Below are 17,422 nucleotides of genomic sequence, written 5' to 3'. Positions count from 1 at the left end.
ATCAATAATCATCGCTAACACGAGGCATTTCAACCACGCAAACATTAATGTGCAGCCTCAGGCGTATTCTTGTTTTAATATTTCTCTAAGCTATATGTGTTAGGGTATGAGTGTTGTGGAGGACCCAAACACACGCAACACAGTAGCTTCAGAATCAAATTCAGGATTTTATTAACCTGAATTTCACAAAACCAAAAACAAGAAACAAACAAATCTCAACACAGGGAGAACTGGCAGTCTCACTCTAAAGTCGGGAGGGCAACTCAACCGCTCTCTGCTGATCCGGCGTCGGGAGGGCAACTCCACCGAGCTTGTGAAGTCGGGAGGGAAACTCAACCGAACCTGTGTGCTGCTGCTGAACCACAGGCTTTACCGGAACGACCTGACAGCGCCCCAGAGAAAGACCTGGTCCTTATAACCACTGCTGGTGATTACCAGAACTCATCACAGCTGGTCCAACGGAAGCGGGCGTGGCCGTGGGCGGAAACCGGGGGTGGATACTGTAGACAGACAACACCACACAGACAGAAGGGAAACAAGACAGGGAATCACACACTAGGAGCAGACAGGAACCCTAACAGTACCCCCCCCCCTCAACGGGAGCCTCTTGGCGAACTACCAGGTCTAACGGGGTTCCGCCGGTGATAGGCAGTTATGAGGCCTGGATCCAAGATTCGGGAACGGGGAACCCAGCACCGCTCCTCCGGACCATAACCCTCCCAGTCAACCAGGTACTGATACCCCCTACCACGGCGACGGACATCCAGGAGGCGATTGACCGTATAGACGGGGCCCCCCTCGATGAGCCGGGGGGGTGGAGGGGGGTCTGGCGGCGGATTAAGGGGGCTAGAGACAACGGGCTTGAGGAGGGAAACATGAAAAACGGGGTGAACCCTCATGGAACGTGGCAATTGAAGTTTCACCGAGACAGGGTTGATGATGGAGATGATGGGAAAAGGGCCGACATATCTGGGGGAGAGCTTCTTGCACTCAGTGCGAAGGGGAATGTCCTTGGTCGAAAGCCAAACCGATTGCCCGACCTGGTAGGTGGGAGCTGGAACACGACGTCGATCCGCCACCTTCTTATTTTGCTCCGCGGTGCGAAGCAGAGCGGCCCGAGCCACCCTCCACATGCGCCTACACCGACAGGCATTGCTCAAAACTGATGGTACCGCAACCTCGACCTCCTGGCTAGGGAACAGGGGGGGCTGATAGCCTAAGGAGGCCTCAAAAGGGGATAGCCCGGTGGCGGTGGAGGAGTGGGAATTGTGGGCGTATTCGACCCAAGGGAGATGACGACTCCATGAGGAGGGACTGGTGGCGATCACACACCTAAGGATGGCCTCGAGCTCCTGGTTCATCCTCTCCGTTTGGCCATTAGTCTGGGGATGGAATCCCGAAGAGAGACTGGCCGTGGCGCCGAGGGTGTGGCAGAAAGCCTTCCAAAGCTGGGACGAGAACTGCGGTCCGCGGTCCGAAACTATGTCCGCCGGGATGCCATGAAGTCTGACCACATGCTGGACCAGTAAATCGGCGGTCTCGCAGGCTGAAGGGAGCTTGGACAGGGGAATGAAATGAGCCGCCTTCGAAAAACGATCCACCACCGTCAGGATGGCCGTGTTCCCGTCCGACGGGGGGAAACCAGTAACAAAATCTACCGCAATGTGGGACCACGGTCGATGAGGCACAGGAAGTGGTCGTAGTAACCCCACGGGTGGTCGATGTGAAGTCTTGTTGCGGGCGCACGTCGTGCATGCCAGCACGTACGCACGGGCGTCCCCCTCGAGAGACGGCCACCAAAAAGAACGGCGGAGCCAGCTTATCATCCGACGGATGCCAGGGTGACCGGAGAGACGGGACTCGTGGGCCCACCGCAGGACTTGGGATCGGACAGCCAGCGGAACAAACAGGCGGTTCAGGGGGCCCCCTCCGGGGTCAGGTCGAGTGTGCTGAGCCTCGCGTACCACCCTCTCGATCTCCCAGGTAACTGCACCAAGCATGCATGAGGCGGGTAAGATGACGTCGGGAGTGGATTCCCCCTCCTCCGGGGCAAACTGACGGGAGAGTGCGTCCGGCTTGGTGTTCTTGTGCCCTGGCCGGAAGGTGATAGTGAACTTAAAACGGGTGAAGAACAACGCCCAGCGGGCCTGGCGGGAATTGAGGCATCTCGCCGAATGGATATACTCCAGGTTCCAGAATCAATCAGAGCCGACAGTTGCACTGGCCCAGATGACAAATGCAGGGTGGCAGGAAACAGTGCTTGAGACCCAGAATGGGGAATTCTCCTGGAGTTATCACTCGCCAGCACCCCCACTCTTACTGGCGAGCTCTCTCTTTTGGCCGAACCGAGCAGACGGCCATGCAGTGACCCGACTCGCCACAGTACAGACAGCGTCCCGTTCGAAAACGTCTCTCTCTCTCCTCTGGAGAGATATGGATACGCCCCAGCTGCATCGGCTCCTCCGGATCCAAAGGGGGGGGTGCCGAAGAAGTAGAACGTAAGCGTGCCTGGCTGTACGGGCGGAACCGGCTCGGGGACTGAGGGCTGGGAGCGGAAGCAAATTGACGCACCGGATTGGAAGACCCGTGGTTCCTCTCCCGACGGCGTTCCCGAATACGGTTATCCAACCTGATTGTGAGGGTGATGAGCTCCTCGAAAGAGTCTGGCTCCTCTCGGACGGCGAGTTCATCCCTCAGAAGATCCGACAGACTGCAGCGGTATATTCCCTTCAGCGCCTCACTGTCCCAGCCTGACTCCGTGGCCAGAATCTGGAACTCCACGGAATATTCCGCTACACTGGAGGAACCCTGGCGAAGACTGAGCAGTCGCTGAACAACGTCCCGGGTGTACACCGGGTGATCAAATACCCTCTTGAATTCCTCCACGAAGCGCTCGTAGGAGACCCGAGCTGAGCGTCTGTGGAGCCATGGCTCAGCCCAGACCAGCGCCCTGTCGCGTAGTAACGCCACCGTATACGCCACCTTCGCATTGTCCGAGGCGTACATGCGGGGCTGCTGGCTGAAAACAAATCCACACTGGAGCATGAACCCTCTGCAACCTCCGGACGCTCCACCATAGGGCACGGGTGAAGGAACAAAAGACTCACGGGTGCTGGACGACTCCCCGTCATCCGAGACTGGCTCCGCTCGAGGTGAACGGCGCAGTGTGAGCTCCTGCAACAGGCCTCCTATCTCCGCCATCTGGGTCCCGAAAGTACGCTGGGAGGTCAGTAGGTCCTCCAGTACCTGCTGGTGTTGGCCGAGGAGGACACCTTGAGAGCTAACCGCCCTCTGCAGATGATCCGCAGAAAGTGAAGCTGCTGCTGCGGCTGGGTCCGTCATTGTGGTTCAGGTCGTTCTGTTAGGGTATGAGTGTTGTGGAGGACCCAAACGCACGCAACACAGTAGCTTCAGAATCAAATTCAGGATTTTATTAACCTGAATTTCACAAAACCAAAAACAAGAAACAAACAAATCTCAACACAGGGAGAACTGGCAGTCTCACTCTAAAGTCGGGAGGGCAACTCAACCGCTCTCTGCTGATCCGGCGTCGGGAGGGCAACTCCACCGAGCTTGTGAAGTCGGGAGGGAAACTCAACCGAGCTTGTGAAGTCGGGAGGGAAACTCAACCGAGCCTGTGTGCTGCTGCTGAACCACAGGCTTTACCGGAACGACCTGACAGCGCGCCAGAGAAAGACCTGGTCCTTATAACCACTGCTGGTGATTACCAGAACTCATCACAGCTGGTCCAACGGAAGCGGGCGTGGCCGTGGGCGGAAACCGGGGGTGGATACTGTAGACAGACAACACCACACAGACAGAAGGGAAACAAGACAGGGGAATCACACACTAGGAGCAGACAGGAACCCTAACAATATGGCTGCCCGCTTAACCACGCCCTTGATGTGGAGCGAAAGCATCTCTCAACGACCCCTTTTTCTCTCTGTTTGTTTAGTCCACATCCTTGAAGGATCTTTACCTGATACCTATAATTAATTAAATAAGAATAATTAATTAAATATACCAGTGGTCCCCAAACTAAGGCCCATCCAGCCCGCCTCCACATTTGGCCCGGCCCCCTGAACAAAACCAGAGACGCATTATGATTTATTTTTTATTTTTTATTTTTTCAGTCTGGCCACGCAAATCCTAGACTAGCCCCTGTCAAATAGAACGGAATAATGGCGAGTTAGTTCGGTTTCTTAGCCTGCTTGCTTTGTGGTTTTCACAGGGAAGTTGATGAGAGAGAGAGCTGCAAACAGCGGTGTCTACAAGCCTACTGGAACCTATAAAAGGATTATAAGGAAGGAACACGAGAACTTTGAGAGACTGCTCATATGAGTCATTTGAGTAACAGATTCTGCTCTGACAACTAAGCTTTTACCTGTTAAGATTGTGCACGGCACAACAGAAAGTTAATGTTAAATAAACTTTTTTTCTGTGAAGAACCCAGAGGGGTATTTGGTTATTATTTATTTCATAAATAGTGTTATTTATTTCCTGACTCTTTTTTCTGTGAAGATCCCGGAAAGGGTTATTAATATTTGGTTATGTGTGGCTTTATGGAAAACAATAAATGTTTACATTTAGGCACCCCTGCGATCATCACACTTGTTCTGTTACAAACTGACCCCAGCCCCCATCAGAGAAGGGAAAAGTTATGTGGCCCTCACAGGAAAAAGTTTGGGGACCCTTGGAATATACCAATAATTTTCATGGCTCATTTATTGCACAGTGGAACAAAGCAAATTTCTGCAATGGTCATTAATATTTTATCGTCAACCCAGTCAGAAAAGCCTAAAGGGTTATAGTTGTACATATATGCACTGCGAATATGAATTCAGCACCGCTTTCTCATTTTCTGCCCATTCCTCATTTCCTTGTTGAATGCATCACATTAGTGTTTCCACAACACCGGGGACTGATCACAATCACTGTTTTGCTTCATATTGATTTATCATTGTAGTGTGGATGATAAATAATAGTCAGATGTGGCAATGTATTTTTTTCAATCTAAATTAATTAAAGTGTAAATGTGTGGCACAGAGCATCACGGGCCACGTTTGTCCGTGGGGCTTCTTGGCAACAGGAACCACTGTCGGTCTTTGTTGTCTGAGAGTGTTGTATATACGTGTTAGTTTGGAAACAGCCTTTTAGCACCAGGGAGTATCAATGTAGTCACATCTCTTGTCCTCTGAGGGTAGAAAACACCACAGAATGAACGGTTTCTTTTTCTGTCGCTCGTCTTCTTTTTTTCAGACATGCATTCTCCTCAATATGCTGAGTTTAACTTGTCAGCACCACTTGTCAGCCTAGAGACGCGATGGGAAGGGTCTTTAAACTAAAAAGGGGCATATGACACCCCAGAAAAATGTGACTTTTAGATGATTGTTCTGTCAGAAATCGATGGTGGAATAGAGTGAGTCATATGTGTTGTTGTTGTTGTTGTTGTTGTTGATCCTGTGTGGTGTAAATGAGCTGATACATTATGTTATAACGTGATTCTTCTGATTGTCTCGAAAACATCCATAAATAATTATATATATATATATTTATTTATTTATTTTTTACACATATATGTTGCAAAGCGTACCAAATTATGAAGTGAATATCACGTGGTAATTAGGTTTTGGTAGCATTCATTGGTTACCTGCCCAGCTCTCCACTGGTTTTCCTCATAATTATAAGCCTGTGGTCCTTTTCTATGATTATTAATATGTATTTTCAACCTCAACAGGCTCAAAGTTAGCACTAGAAACAAGATGTATTATTAATTGACACGTCTGGTTTCTTTGTTTTAAAGTGTAAATGAAAAGTGCCAGATTTCCCTGTCGTTTATACATAGATATATTTTTGGAAAACCCACATACTTTTCCCACACACTAATTAGAAATAGTGAAATACCTACACAAAAGTAGTGAGGGAAATGTAAATACAATTCTTCTGATCTAAAGCCGTGGTCAGTGTCTCTACAGGTGCAGCTTGACTGTAAACTGTATTGTGTAGTTTGATCTAATACATAATCAATAGACAAGAACATGTTTTGGTGGGCCTTAGGGTGCTTCGACAACCAGTGTTACAAAAGTGAGCATAAGTCGTGGAGATGCATATTCAACTGCAAAATAAGTTTTAAAATATATCCCCTGTGGAATAAGTTCCAACTCTCTTCTTCAGTTAAAAAACAAATACTCTATCAGAGTTATGGCTGGAAGCGGCAACATTAACAACTTTCAATTGTAACATATGAGAGACCTTATTGTGAATGCCAAACACCCTTTCTTTCTTGTCGTCTCCCTCTCTTCCGTCTCTGTTCTGGCTTTTTGGCATCTCATTTATCAAACAGGATCAAGGCTCAGTATAAAAACCCTGTGGTATGAAACGACACTTGGTGTGCCAGACACAGAATCACTGCTGGGATCGCAGGAGACAGAAGAGTAGTTCAGTCACGTTATTATTTAAGTTTAAAGGACATATAAATGCTTCCTGATCTTCTAAAACCTAGAACGTCATCGTGTTTCTGTAATTACTTAAACAGGTCTCTTGTATCACCCACATGCAATTTTAATTACATTCTCTCTGTGTGTCGTGGCCCGTCGCCAAAGAGCATTGGGGCCAAAAAAAAGATCACGTAGAGAGAAACAAATAAGGTTGATGAACCCTTGCTGCATCCTCTGCAATATGTGAAAATGCATAATTGAGGAAAGTTTTAATAACCCAAATAAAGAGCGATGCTGCGGGTGCTGCAGCATCGACCCACCCAGGTGGGTGAGGAATATTATGCATGTAATTATGTTTTTCCTGTCACATTACACTCCACCTCTCCTGGTTGTTGTCACCTGTAATATATTTGTTTTTAATTATTTCAAGCAGCGTAAGATTTCCAGATGCTTTCCACTAACATGTAGTATAGTGTGCTGTACTAATTTGTCTTTTGGCCTATTATTAATATGAAGTGGCAGGAAGGTTTGGACCAGATTCAGACTCTCAAAATATGATTCATGTCCAACTATTAACCAAAAGTTGCATCGAAGAAATGTGGCTTTGTCACCATCAGCTGCCAGTGTTGTTATACTGGCGAGTGAAGTTTACATGTCTGAACTGGTCTGTTTTCATACAGCTGGCACAACGTGTGCTTCTGTCGGGGTGTGATTTACATGGTTGTATGATAGGTAGGAGCTTGAGGACATTAAGTCTTGCACAAGTTTAATTACGTCAAACTGTAATATTTTGGTTTTATTAGCTAAATAAAAAATTAATTCCATGCCTAAATAAAAAAAATTATATCGTATCAAATAAATATTATGAATCTTGCACATGGATCATGACACCCTCTAATTGTACCTCGAGATGTGGAAAACAAATAAAGAGAAAAGCAACCAAGGAGACAGTGAGTGGGTGAGCAAGAAAGCGGACTAAACACAAACTGTCATTTATGCGCTTGTTATTTTCAGCGAGGTTGTCGATTATATAAAAAAAATGGCAGCACTGTTGAAAGGGACACGATTGTCAAAGTGTTTTTGCAAAGAGTGAGGATGTTTGATCTAGAATGGCCCTGCTGAAGGCCCGGGGGAGATGCAGGGCCGACCTTCACACAACAAGCCATGCCAAATGTGTATTCTTTCAACCGGACTCCGTCAGTCCCATCTGTGAATGGGCAAACGTTCTGAGACCTTCAGGTTGTCAAACACCACGCGACGCTTACTGTATATGTCAACAGATTTATTCAACAGGTCAGTTTGGGCAACAAGGCGGCTTCTTCATCCAACCCGTCCTCATCCTCACACCCGCTTGTTATCGGGCAGCATTTGAACAGCTCCAAGCCGATGTTTGCCCCTCGTTTCTCCTCGTTTGTTGCAGTGATTGCAGACTAACTCATTAACACTGGTCACACTTAACTCGATTGGAATTACTGGGGGGAACCTTCTGCACAGGGACATAAGAGGGCTGATTCCAGCTCCTGCTTTCCACATGGGTTGTTGTCATGAGGAGAGGAAGATGTAGTCTGAAAACGTTAGAGGAGTGAAACTATTCGGATTTAATGACTCCACTGTACACAAGCATGAAACTAATGTTGCAGACATCATTGTTTGTTGTTTTCTCTCAACTCCATCAATTGTTCACTGCTTTAATTTCTTTTAGAATCTTTCCATCCAAAGCCCAAACTCTTATTGTTTCTGACGCAAAGCCTTTCCTCTTTGTCTGACTCTCTGCTGTGTCTTTCCAGATGCCTCCGCCGCGGGGGATGCCAAGTCTCGGGTGACTGACAGCTCCCAGTCACCCAGCTACCGCATCAGGACTGAGTCAGAGCAGGTGTCTGTGGACTCCCCGGAGCAGTCCTCCCTCCATGAAAGTGAGGCTCTGTATATTGCCTTCTCTCTATCGTGGGCAGGCTTCTTTTTTTCTCTCACTCCCATCCTCGCTTTCTTCTCTCAGCATTGTCCCGCTAAATGCACATGGCGATCATTTGACGAGAAATAATATCATTATATTTCTCCTTTGATGATACAGAAAGCCTGCTTCACCCTGCGGCGTTGTCCTTTCCACACTTTGAGTGTCACCTATAACAATTGATTCCTAATCACGGCTTTTAAAAGGCTAAATGTGCCATGGCGCCCTGAACTATAGTGGTGGCAGAAAAGTTCTCACCTGCTGAGCCATTTGTCATTAGCAATGCTGTCTAGGTAAAGGTCATGTCTATTAAGAAACTGCGTATAATGTGTCCATCTCCTATCCCTCTAACCCAGAGGTGTCAAACTCATTTTCACCTTGGGCCACTTCAGCATCATGGCCACCTCTTAAGGGGCCAGTGTAACCGAAACTGGATAAACTACGACCAAACATATAGTTAAACTAGAACGGGCACGTGGTAGAGCGCATACCTTCGCCGCAGCCACTTTTTGGTACTTGGCATGAGAGTGTGGGGAACTGTAAATTTATGTTACTTGATACCGGAGATTGTGGTCATTATGACATGTCATATATCACAAGATTGGGCATTGAATTATGAACATTTTGGCATTAGTTGCATGCCAATTGGATAAAAATTTACCGCGCTATGGTAAAAAGAAGATGTTTACCTTTTCATGACCTTGACCTTTGACCCGATCACTCCCAAAATCTAAACAAATGGTCCCCGGATAATAACCAATCATCCCACCAAATTTCATGCGATTCGGTTTCATACTTTTTGAGTTATGCGAGTAACACGCATACAAATAAATAAATAAATACACGGCGATCAAAACATAACCTTCCGCATTTTCAATGCGAAGGTAATAACTGTCTTTGCATTTTTTTATTTTTTTTATTTTTTTATAATGGTTTATTTAATAAGGGACAGTGCACATTGATAAAAACTTTGCAGTAAATGTGCCAGAGTTAGCCAAGAGGCTATTTTTCATCTGTAGTCCCAATGTTGCTGATGTTAAGAACAAACCTAAAAACATAAGATTACAAATACAATCTACAGATAAAGCAAATAAAATAAGGGAGAACAATGTTAAAATGGACAGAATAAAAACATAATGTCAGAGATACAACGTAAAAGCTTACAGACTAAATGTGACATATATTTGATTATAGTTTATTTGAGTGTAGAGACATTGTAGATAAGAACATTTCTCTAATATTATAACATAAACCCATTTAATTTGAATCCTTCAAAATAAAAGTATAGGATTTTTTTTTCAAGAAAAGGTGATCATATGTCTTTCAAGCCGTCATGGGGCCACATAAAATGACGTGGCAGGCCGGATTCGGCCCCCGGGCCTTGTGTTTGACACCTGTGCTCTAACCCGTCCTTCTTCTCTCTCTCAGCATTTAATTTTTGCCCTTTATTTTTCTGTTGCGCTCTCTCAGGGCCCGCAGGGAAGTTGCGTAGCTCAAATCAGATAAACTCGTACTCGGACAGCGGCTACCAGGATGCCAGCAGCGGCTACGTCAGCAGCCAGAACCTGGGCAAGGCGGAGCTGAGGGTGCAGCACTCCTTCCCTGGTGCCGGCACTGGTACCCTGGGGAGGAATACCAGGGCCGAGGGCCAGGCTTCAGCCCAGGTACTGCCAGCAATCAACGGACAACATATTGCTGTCATCAAGCACAACATGCATCTTAAAGATTACCCTCGAAGTAACACCAGCAAATATTCAGTAAAAATTTTTTTAGAACAATATATCCCAGAGTGAAGTCATCCCCTGTAATGAATGCTGTGTTTTTTAGAACGTTATAGTGACAGCAGAGAGTACAACACGCTTGTTAATGATTGTATCGCTCCTGAACATATTGTTCTCTTTCTGACGTGCAGGGTCCGGCCGTAACAACAGCTGTGCCCGGTCGTGCTATGCGGAGGGTCAGCTCAGTGCCTCCTCGCTCTCACTCGCCGGGCTACGTCAGCAGTATGTCCCCCTCCCGCGGCTCCCTGCGTCCCTCTGTTGGCAGTGCCTACGGCTCCCCCGTTGTGACTGAACCCAAACCCCTCTCCAGCATCTTCTCCACTACCTTGCCCTCTGCCCAGCGCGCCAGTCACACCGTCGCAGCGGGCAGCAGCTCGCCCTACACCACGCAGAGAAACTCCCCCGCCGCGCTGCGACGCGCGGGCTCCACCAACTCCCGGTCGGGAGGCGCCAGCCGTACGACCTCGCCTTATCAGGCCTCGGCGGGGTCCTCATCAGGCCGCATGGGCTCGCCTCTGACAATGGTGGAGAGCATCAACCCTCCACTGACGAAGCAGCCGACTCACTCGTCGTCTCCGGTCAGGGCCAGCATGACCGCCGTGCCGCAGCACTTCAGCTCCACGCTGCCCCGCTCCATGTTCCACAGCACCGACCCCTACGGACCCCAGAGTTATGACATCTACGAAAGGATGACGCGACCCGACAGCTTCACAGGTGCTTAAATGCACACACACATGCACACAGACACACACACACAGAGAAAGACATTACAGTGTTTCAGCTCAGTAATCTGCTCAAACTTAACCTCGTAATGGTAGATAATAACTTTTATTTAACCCTCCTGTCGCCTTAGGGTCATTTTGACCCGATTCAATGTTTCACCCTCCTGTTACCTTTATATTTACTAACATATTTTACCCTTTGGGTTCAATTTGACGCCAGCAATTAAAACCTCCAGAAAATTATTAGAATTAATATTGTTTTCCAAGTTTAAGTGTGAGGCACTTTATGTTTGTTTGTTGACTACCGAAAGAACACCGACATTAAACATTGAATGGGGTCAAATTAATCCTAAGGCGGGGGGAGGGTGTAATATTGATTCGGGTCAAAATGACCCTAAGGCAACACAAGGGTTAAGAATGTTGTTATTTTTATTTCAATCATTAATGTAAGAAATTAATATTAACGTCTATATTACCGTAAAAATGAAAACATTGATATAATGAAAAGTAACAAACACTTTTAAGATGGCTATTTTGAGTTTGACGTTCAACTTGCCATCTCTTCGGCTGTCACATAATTGCTTTCCAAAAGTGAAACCTTTTTTGTTGGTTTGCTGTTGGCTCTGTGCTCAGCATAATGAATCTGAAAATAAACAGCGACCGTGGGGTCAGCAATTGTTCTGGTGTGAATCCAAAACATAGTTCCTACGAGAAGATAAATAGGCTATTAGTCCAAAGACTATAAAAGACTGCTGATCACAGTTAGTTTTGCTAATAACAAAACAAACGGGAAACCGATTTTTAAGCTGCGGTTAAGTTGCAATTTAAATTGAGCAAATTCATAAAGAATGTTGGTGGTAGTTTTAATTTGCAGGTTGAATAAGGGATCGGCAATTTAATTGCATACTTCTGCAGTGAAATAATAGAGAAGGTGGAAAAGGACATTTCCACAACACATAACAGAGTTCTGTGGGAATCTATTATTTTGACGAGTGCATTATAAAGCTATATTGAACGCACTCACCAAGGACAAAATGAGGTGGCTGATTAACTGTGTGTGTTTGTGTAATTCAATCAGAACAGTTGAGGAGATCAGGAAGATAATAATTTCAAAAACCCGCCTGTCCCAACTAGCTTGTGTGTCATCCTTTTAGGACACACGCTGACTCATGTTTTCTAGTGAAACACGCATCCTGTTAGAATCTGGAGCCAACCAGTCCCCCCCCCCCCCCCCCCCCCCGCAGCCAAAGGAAGAGGCCGGCCTGCGCAGCGCTCACTTCTTCAAGTAACTCCTGTAGATGAGACAAGATGATGAAAACAAAAGTTATTACACCGCAAAATCACACATTTACTCCCATTTCAGTATTCATATTCAGTATCCTATTATTATATTTTCAGCTGGAAAAAGAAATCAAAGTAGTCAAGTGAAAGCAGGATTCCACCAAAAAGCAAAGAGCATTTCTGTTTCCCTCCAAAAGGTAAAAGAAGCAAAACACGATACGATGTTTCCACGGTTAATAGACTGTTTTCTGCTTGACTTCCTGCTGCCTCGGGATGTCCTCAGATGTCCTGGTTGATGATGACGTTCAAGGTGAACATTTGTGGTTGTTTCCGTGACATCGGTTTCCCATCATCCTCACTGCACCGGAGTTGCATGAAGTTGCTGCATGTGCACTTTTGTCTTTTATTTGTTCTCGGTGAAATAATCATCTCCAACCAATTGCCATTCCTACCATGTTTATTTTATTATCCGCTGTAATATAAAATGCTACATTGGGAATGCTATTCACAAAAATATTGCCACTAGGTTTTTTTCCATTTTTATCTTTTGCTAATTATCCAACTAGACATTAAGGTACATGCAGTCCGAATCTTTACTTTGAACCACACATAAACATACAACAATGTTAAACAGTACAAAAGATAAACAAGTTGATATCTATATCTCTTCGCTATTCTTGGTGGGATGGGTCCTTTTTCCAGACAAGAAGAGCGTTGTTGTGTTTCACAGCTTTCGTTGCCACACAACGGCTGTACTGGTTAGCGATCTGTTCCAAACCATCTTTAAATCACAGAGAAAGTGTGACCTTGTTGGCAGAATTCCTCATCTTGTGCCTTCTGTCAAACGTTTATTTTCACATGCAGGTTCTTGTAAGTAGGCATTTAAGTCACAGCGCTGAGTGATGATGTTTCAAGCAGAAACAAATGGGTTTTCAGTCTCCTCTGAGCAAGGGAGACACCAGCCTTGTTCTCTCTCTCTCTCGCTGGTCGAGCATCCCTCACATGTCCTCCTTCTCCTCTCCCTCCTGTCACTCTCATCCTTTCACTGTCTTCCTTTCGCTCACATACACAACGGTGGAGCCCAACCTCTGACACAGTCATTTGTCACGTGTGTTTGATGAGCCACAGTGGAAGAACGTGGGATGTTGGTGTGATCGGGCTCAAATGAAAGCATTTGGCAAACGCCATCCGACAGCCGAACCTTAATGCTGTTGCTTTTGGTGGTTTTCCGTCGGCATCTATCAGAAGACGCTTTGTCTCCTTTCCTCTCCTCTCGTTCTGCTCTGTCACGCGCTGTGTAGTTTCCTTGTTTTCCTTTCATCAGACCTCTATCCCTTCACTTGTATTTTTTGTTTCTTATCTTGTGCTCTTCTCTTTTTCCCATGCCCCCCCCCCCGCCTTCCTCACACCCTGCTCCCTTCCCTCCACTGTCATTGGCATGAAGTCATACCTTCCCTCTGCTGCTGAGAAATGAAGACACATTGATCTTAATAATGTCCCCATTAGGTTTTATGTGCATTTCAGAGTAGGGGTGCGACCAACTGAGCGAGTGGAGACGCCACCGTCGTAGTTTTAACCGTGGAACACTTTATTTTGTACACCTATTCTCCCTTTAAAGTAATTACGAATTGTACTAATGATCCTTTAAGTTCTCCAGTTAATCTGGATAGGGTTTTTGAATGAAACGGTTCTTGTTGAGGATGGCAGTCAGCTGCATCCATTTACGTGTTTGTTTCTCCAGAGCGAGCACGCGCCAAGCCCGCCACCGTCCTTCATCGCGCCTCTGCCAAGTGCAATCTGTTAAAGCCGCGGTGAAAGGGCTGAGGAGGAGAATTTAATGACTATAACGCAGCAGGAATGTGGGCCATTCATCCTCGATAGACAGCAGTATGTTATTTCTCCCTGACAATTTGCAGATGCTTTTCAGAAGTCACTGCAGCCAGGGGAGCAGAGTCAAGAAGGCGGACGGATGAGTCTCCTCTGACGTTGTTTGAACGTTGCTGCATGCAGGTGTCAGGCTGCTGAGTGGGAGAGATATAGGCATGAAGGCTCCATGCCTAGGAGAGTCTGTCCCCGTCGCTCGGTCACAGCCGGGCTTTACATGGGATGAGAAGTCTCTGGTGGTCCTAGACGGCCTCATTAACCCTCTTTTCTTTACCTCCCCCCTCTCGCTTTTTCCTCTTTTGCTCTCGCCTATTCCTTAAGTCTTCCCACTGCCTCCTCTCTCTTCATAGCCTTACCCCCCCTTTAAAAAACCTTTGAACACCAGAAGTGATTTCCTGCCAAGCTGCTGCTAGTGGCTATTGTGTGCTCTGCCACCGAGTGAAAGGCTTCCTGTGCTATTGAGGGCGCCACTACAGCACTCGGCAGCGGCAGCATTATTCAGTTTTACTCCCTTCCCTTCACAATAACATGCCTTCCATTTCAGAGTATTTGTTTAGATGTAGGCTGTGGTTAAATGTAACCCCTGGTGCTTCAACTGGAGGTATTCAATATAATTCATAGATAAGCCTGCCATTGTGAACCTGTTTAATTTAGCAAAAAGCCACAAGAGAGACCACTAAAAGCTAACGTTGGAGAGCCTAAAACCCTCTAAGCTGCTCTGAAAGCATTGCCTCAAATCATTAATTTGATTGAATGATGTTTGAACATTACTTATTTTAAATAATGTAAAATAAGAACAAAATTAAATATTATTTTCCCACCAAGCAATTCATAAACAATCGAGAAACAACCCCGGTAGCATGTGTGGAGTGGGACTGCCGGTCAGTGCAGGAATCGAACAGTGTACCACCGAAGCAGGGTTGTCGGGAAGAGGGAGTGGGATGCTTTTGACACGAGCCAAATTGTTGGATATAACGGAGCCAAGATCTGTTAATATATTAACAGATAATTGGAATTCGACAGCAAAAAAAGCAAAAAGCATTTTAATATTAAAATGTTCCACAGCCTCCACAGGTGTCTGAAAGCTGAACAAACAGCCAGGGATGAAATACAAACGTGAGAAAACCTTCATTTGAAGTCAAACACAGTCTTAACATTCAAATGAGTGTTTTGTCAAAGCGGCAAATTTTACATGCACAAAATATACAATATCATAGAGGATTTAGACTCTCCACCCCACATCCACTGTTCAGAATTCAGCTTTAATATTTGTAAAAGATGTGGGTGAGTCTGTCTATCATCTTAGTACATAAAGTGGAGTGCAGCCATCTTTTTTAATAAACACAAACCAATAATCTAGATAATCCATTCTCCTATGCGTTAGTCATGCGGCGAGAGGTTGGCTCGGTCTTTTGATGTTCTCCGGTGCTTCGGAGGTCCGCCTCGGTCCACCCGCTCTCTACATCTGAAAGGTTCCCTCGCTTTGCCCCGGAGCCCCGCTACTCCCAAAGGAGGCAAGCGTTCTTATTTATTAATTTCCTTCCGTCTCAAACTGTGACAAGAATCCCTCATTTAGCTGGTTCTGCATGGCAGCGCTGGTGTTCAGCAGCAGTCTGGGACTGAGCTCACGCAGTTGGAGAAGGACCCAAGTGACGTTTGTAGGCCCGCGAAATGTGCAGCGAGCAGTTAGTTGCCAGCTGTGTACCGGCCCACCGGGCTTCACAGTGCAGTGAGCTTCACTGATGGGAGGTTCAACACAAACAGAGAAACATCGGCATGCAGATCAAAATAGAGAATAAAGAAAAGCAAACCTGAGATTTATATCCACCTTGTCTTCTACTTTCCACTGTAGAAGTGTTTCTTTTACTTTGTATAGTCCAGAACACATTCATGTCATTATCAGAACTTTACAGTAAACAAACGTTATTGTACCTCTTGTCACAATAACACATTCACCCCAAGGGAATTATTAGCTGAATCAGGCCCGTAACTATAGCCATTAGACCTTTTATTATTTGGATTTTGCAGCTTTACAGCCCATCATTCATCTTCGCCACAGCAATATCTGTGTTAGTTTTGTCCTTTCCAGCCTCAAACGACTCAAAACACTGAAAAAATGATTGTTCGGTCTCAAAAGACAGAACCATTGTATTTAATTTAGTACAATGTTTTGATCATAACTTGAACATACTTTTTACTTATTGCTGTTTTATGTGAATTTCTCCCTTATGAGTAAACCCTAATGGACAGTATATGTAGCACGGTCAACGATGGGCTTCACTTGGAGGGGTGTAGCACAGAGGAGGATTTTAATGCTCTAGAATGACCACGTCCTCTTCAAGAAAACACAGAGCGGTGCTGGGTTCATGTTGTGATTTTGAGGTCAGTCGGGTAAGGGGTCTCATGGCGGTATATCTTGTTTATGCAGATGGATTCAGAGCTACAGATATTATTGTTGCCTCACTGTTATTGTTTCACATGTGGACTGAATCAGAGTCCGACAGGCATCGCTGCCCCCATGCAGCATTTTGTTATCAGGACTTTTGTTCCCTTTTGTTATTTGCGTAGGTGTCGATTCAATCACTCTCCTGTCATCAGCCCTGTGTGTCTCCTTTTCTCACCTTCTTCGAGTTAGCTTGTTGCTGATTTCAGAAGCCGTTTCCCAGACCACACTTTTCTCAACATCTTCTCAATTTGTAAATCAAGTTAATAACAAGATTGTTAGTTAGTTTTGTTGATCTCTCCAGACAAATACAGAATAAAACTAGTTATTTCCTGTCCGGCTGGTTCAGAACATACACTACCGTTCAAAAGTTTGGGGTCACCCAGACAATTTCGTGTCTTCCATGAAAACTCACACTTTTATTTATCAAATGAATTGAACATTTCATAGAACATATAGTCAAGACATTGACAAGGTTAGAAATAATGATTAATATTTGAAGTATTAATTTTGTTCTACAAACTTCAAGCTCAAAGGAAGGCCAGTTGTATAGCTTATATCACCAGCATAACTGTTTTCAGCTGTGCTAGCATAATTGCACAAGGGTTTTCTAATCAGACATTAGTCTTCTAAGGCGATTAGCAAACACAATGTACCATTAGAACACTGGAGTGATCGTTGCTGTAAATGGGCCTCTATACACCTATGGAGATATTTCATTAGAAACCAGACACTTCCACCTTGAATATTAATTCACCACATTAACAATGTATTGTGTGTATTTTTGATTAATTTAATGTTATCTTTATTGAAAAAACAGTGCTTTTCTTTGAAAAATAAAGACATTTCTAAGTGACCCCAAACTTTTGAACGGTAGTGTACATGGATGATGGCAGTTGACCCATAGAGAATATTAAAAAAGA

At 45.5% G+C, this 17,422-nt stretch overlaps 1 protein-coding gene across 2 annotated transcripts in view; it reads left to right on the top strand.

Annotated features, from left to right (window-relative positions):
- Window positions 1–17,422, top strand: part of pkp4 (plakophilin 4) — an 81,508-nt gene that overhangs the window by 41,196 nt on the left and 22,890 nt on the right. The window contains exons 5-8 of one of the 2 annotated variants that reach the window (XM_056426542.1): window positions 8,225–8,350; window positions 9,859–10,052; window positions 10,301–10,883; window positions 12,456–12,482. In XM_056426542.1, coding sequence (XP_056282517.1) covers window positions 8,225–8,350; window positions 9,859–10,052; window positions 10,301–10,883; window positions 12,456–12,482 — 930 coding nt within the window. The remainder of the gene's footprint in view (window positions 1–8,224; window positions 8,351–9,858; window positions 10,053–10,300; window positions 10,884–12,455; window positions 12,483–17,422) is intronic. The other variant, XM_056426550.1, reaches the window with a different exon arrangement.

The sequence above is a fragment of the Pseudoliparis swirei genome, chromosome 2 (assembly GCF_029220125.1).
Source record: "Pseudoliparis swirei isolate HS2019 ecotype Mariana Trench chromosome 2, NWPU_hadal_v1, whole genome shotgun sequence".
Classification (NCBI taxonomy): domain Eukaryota; kingdom Metazoa; phylum Chordata; class Actinopteri; order Perciformes; family Liparidae; genus Pseudoliparis; species Pseudoliparis swirei.
This window is presented reverse-complemented; position numbering and strand designations above follow the sequence as displayed.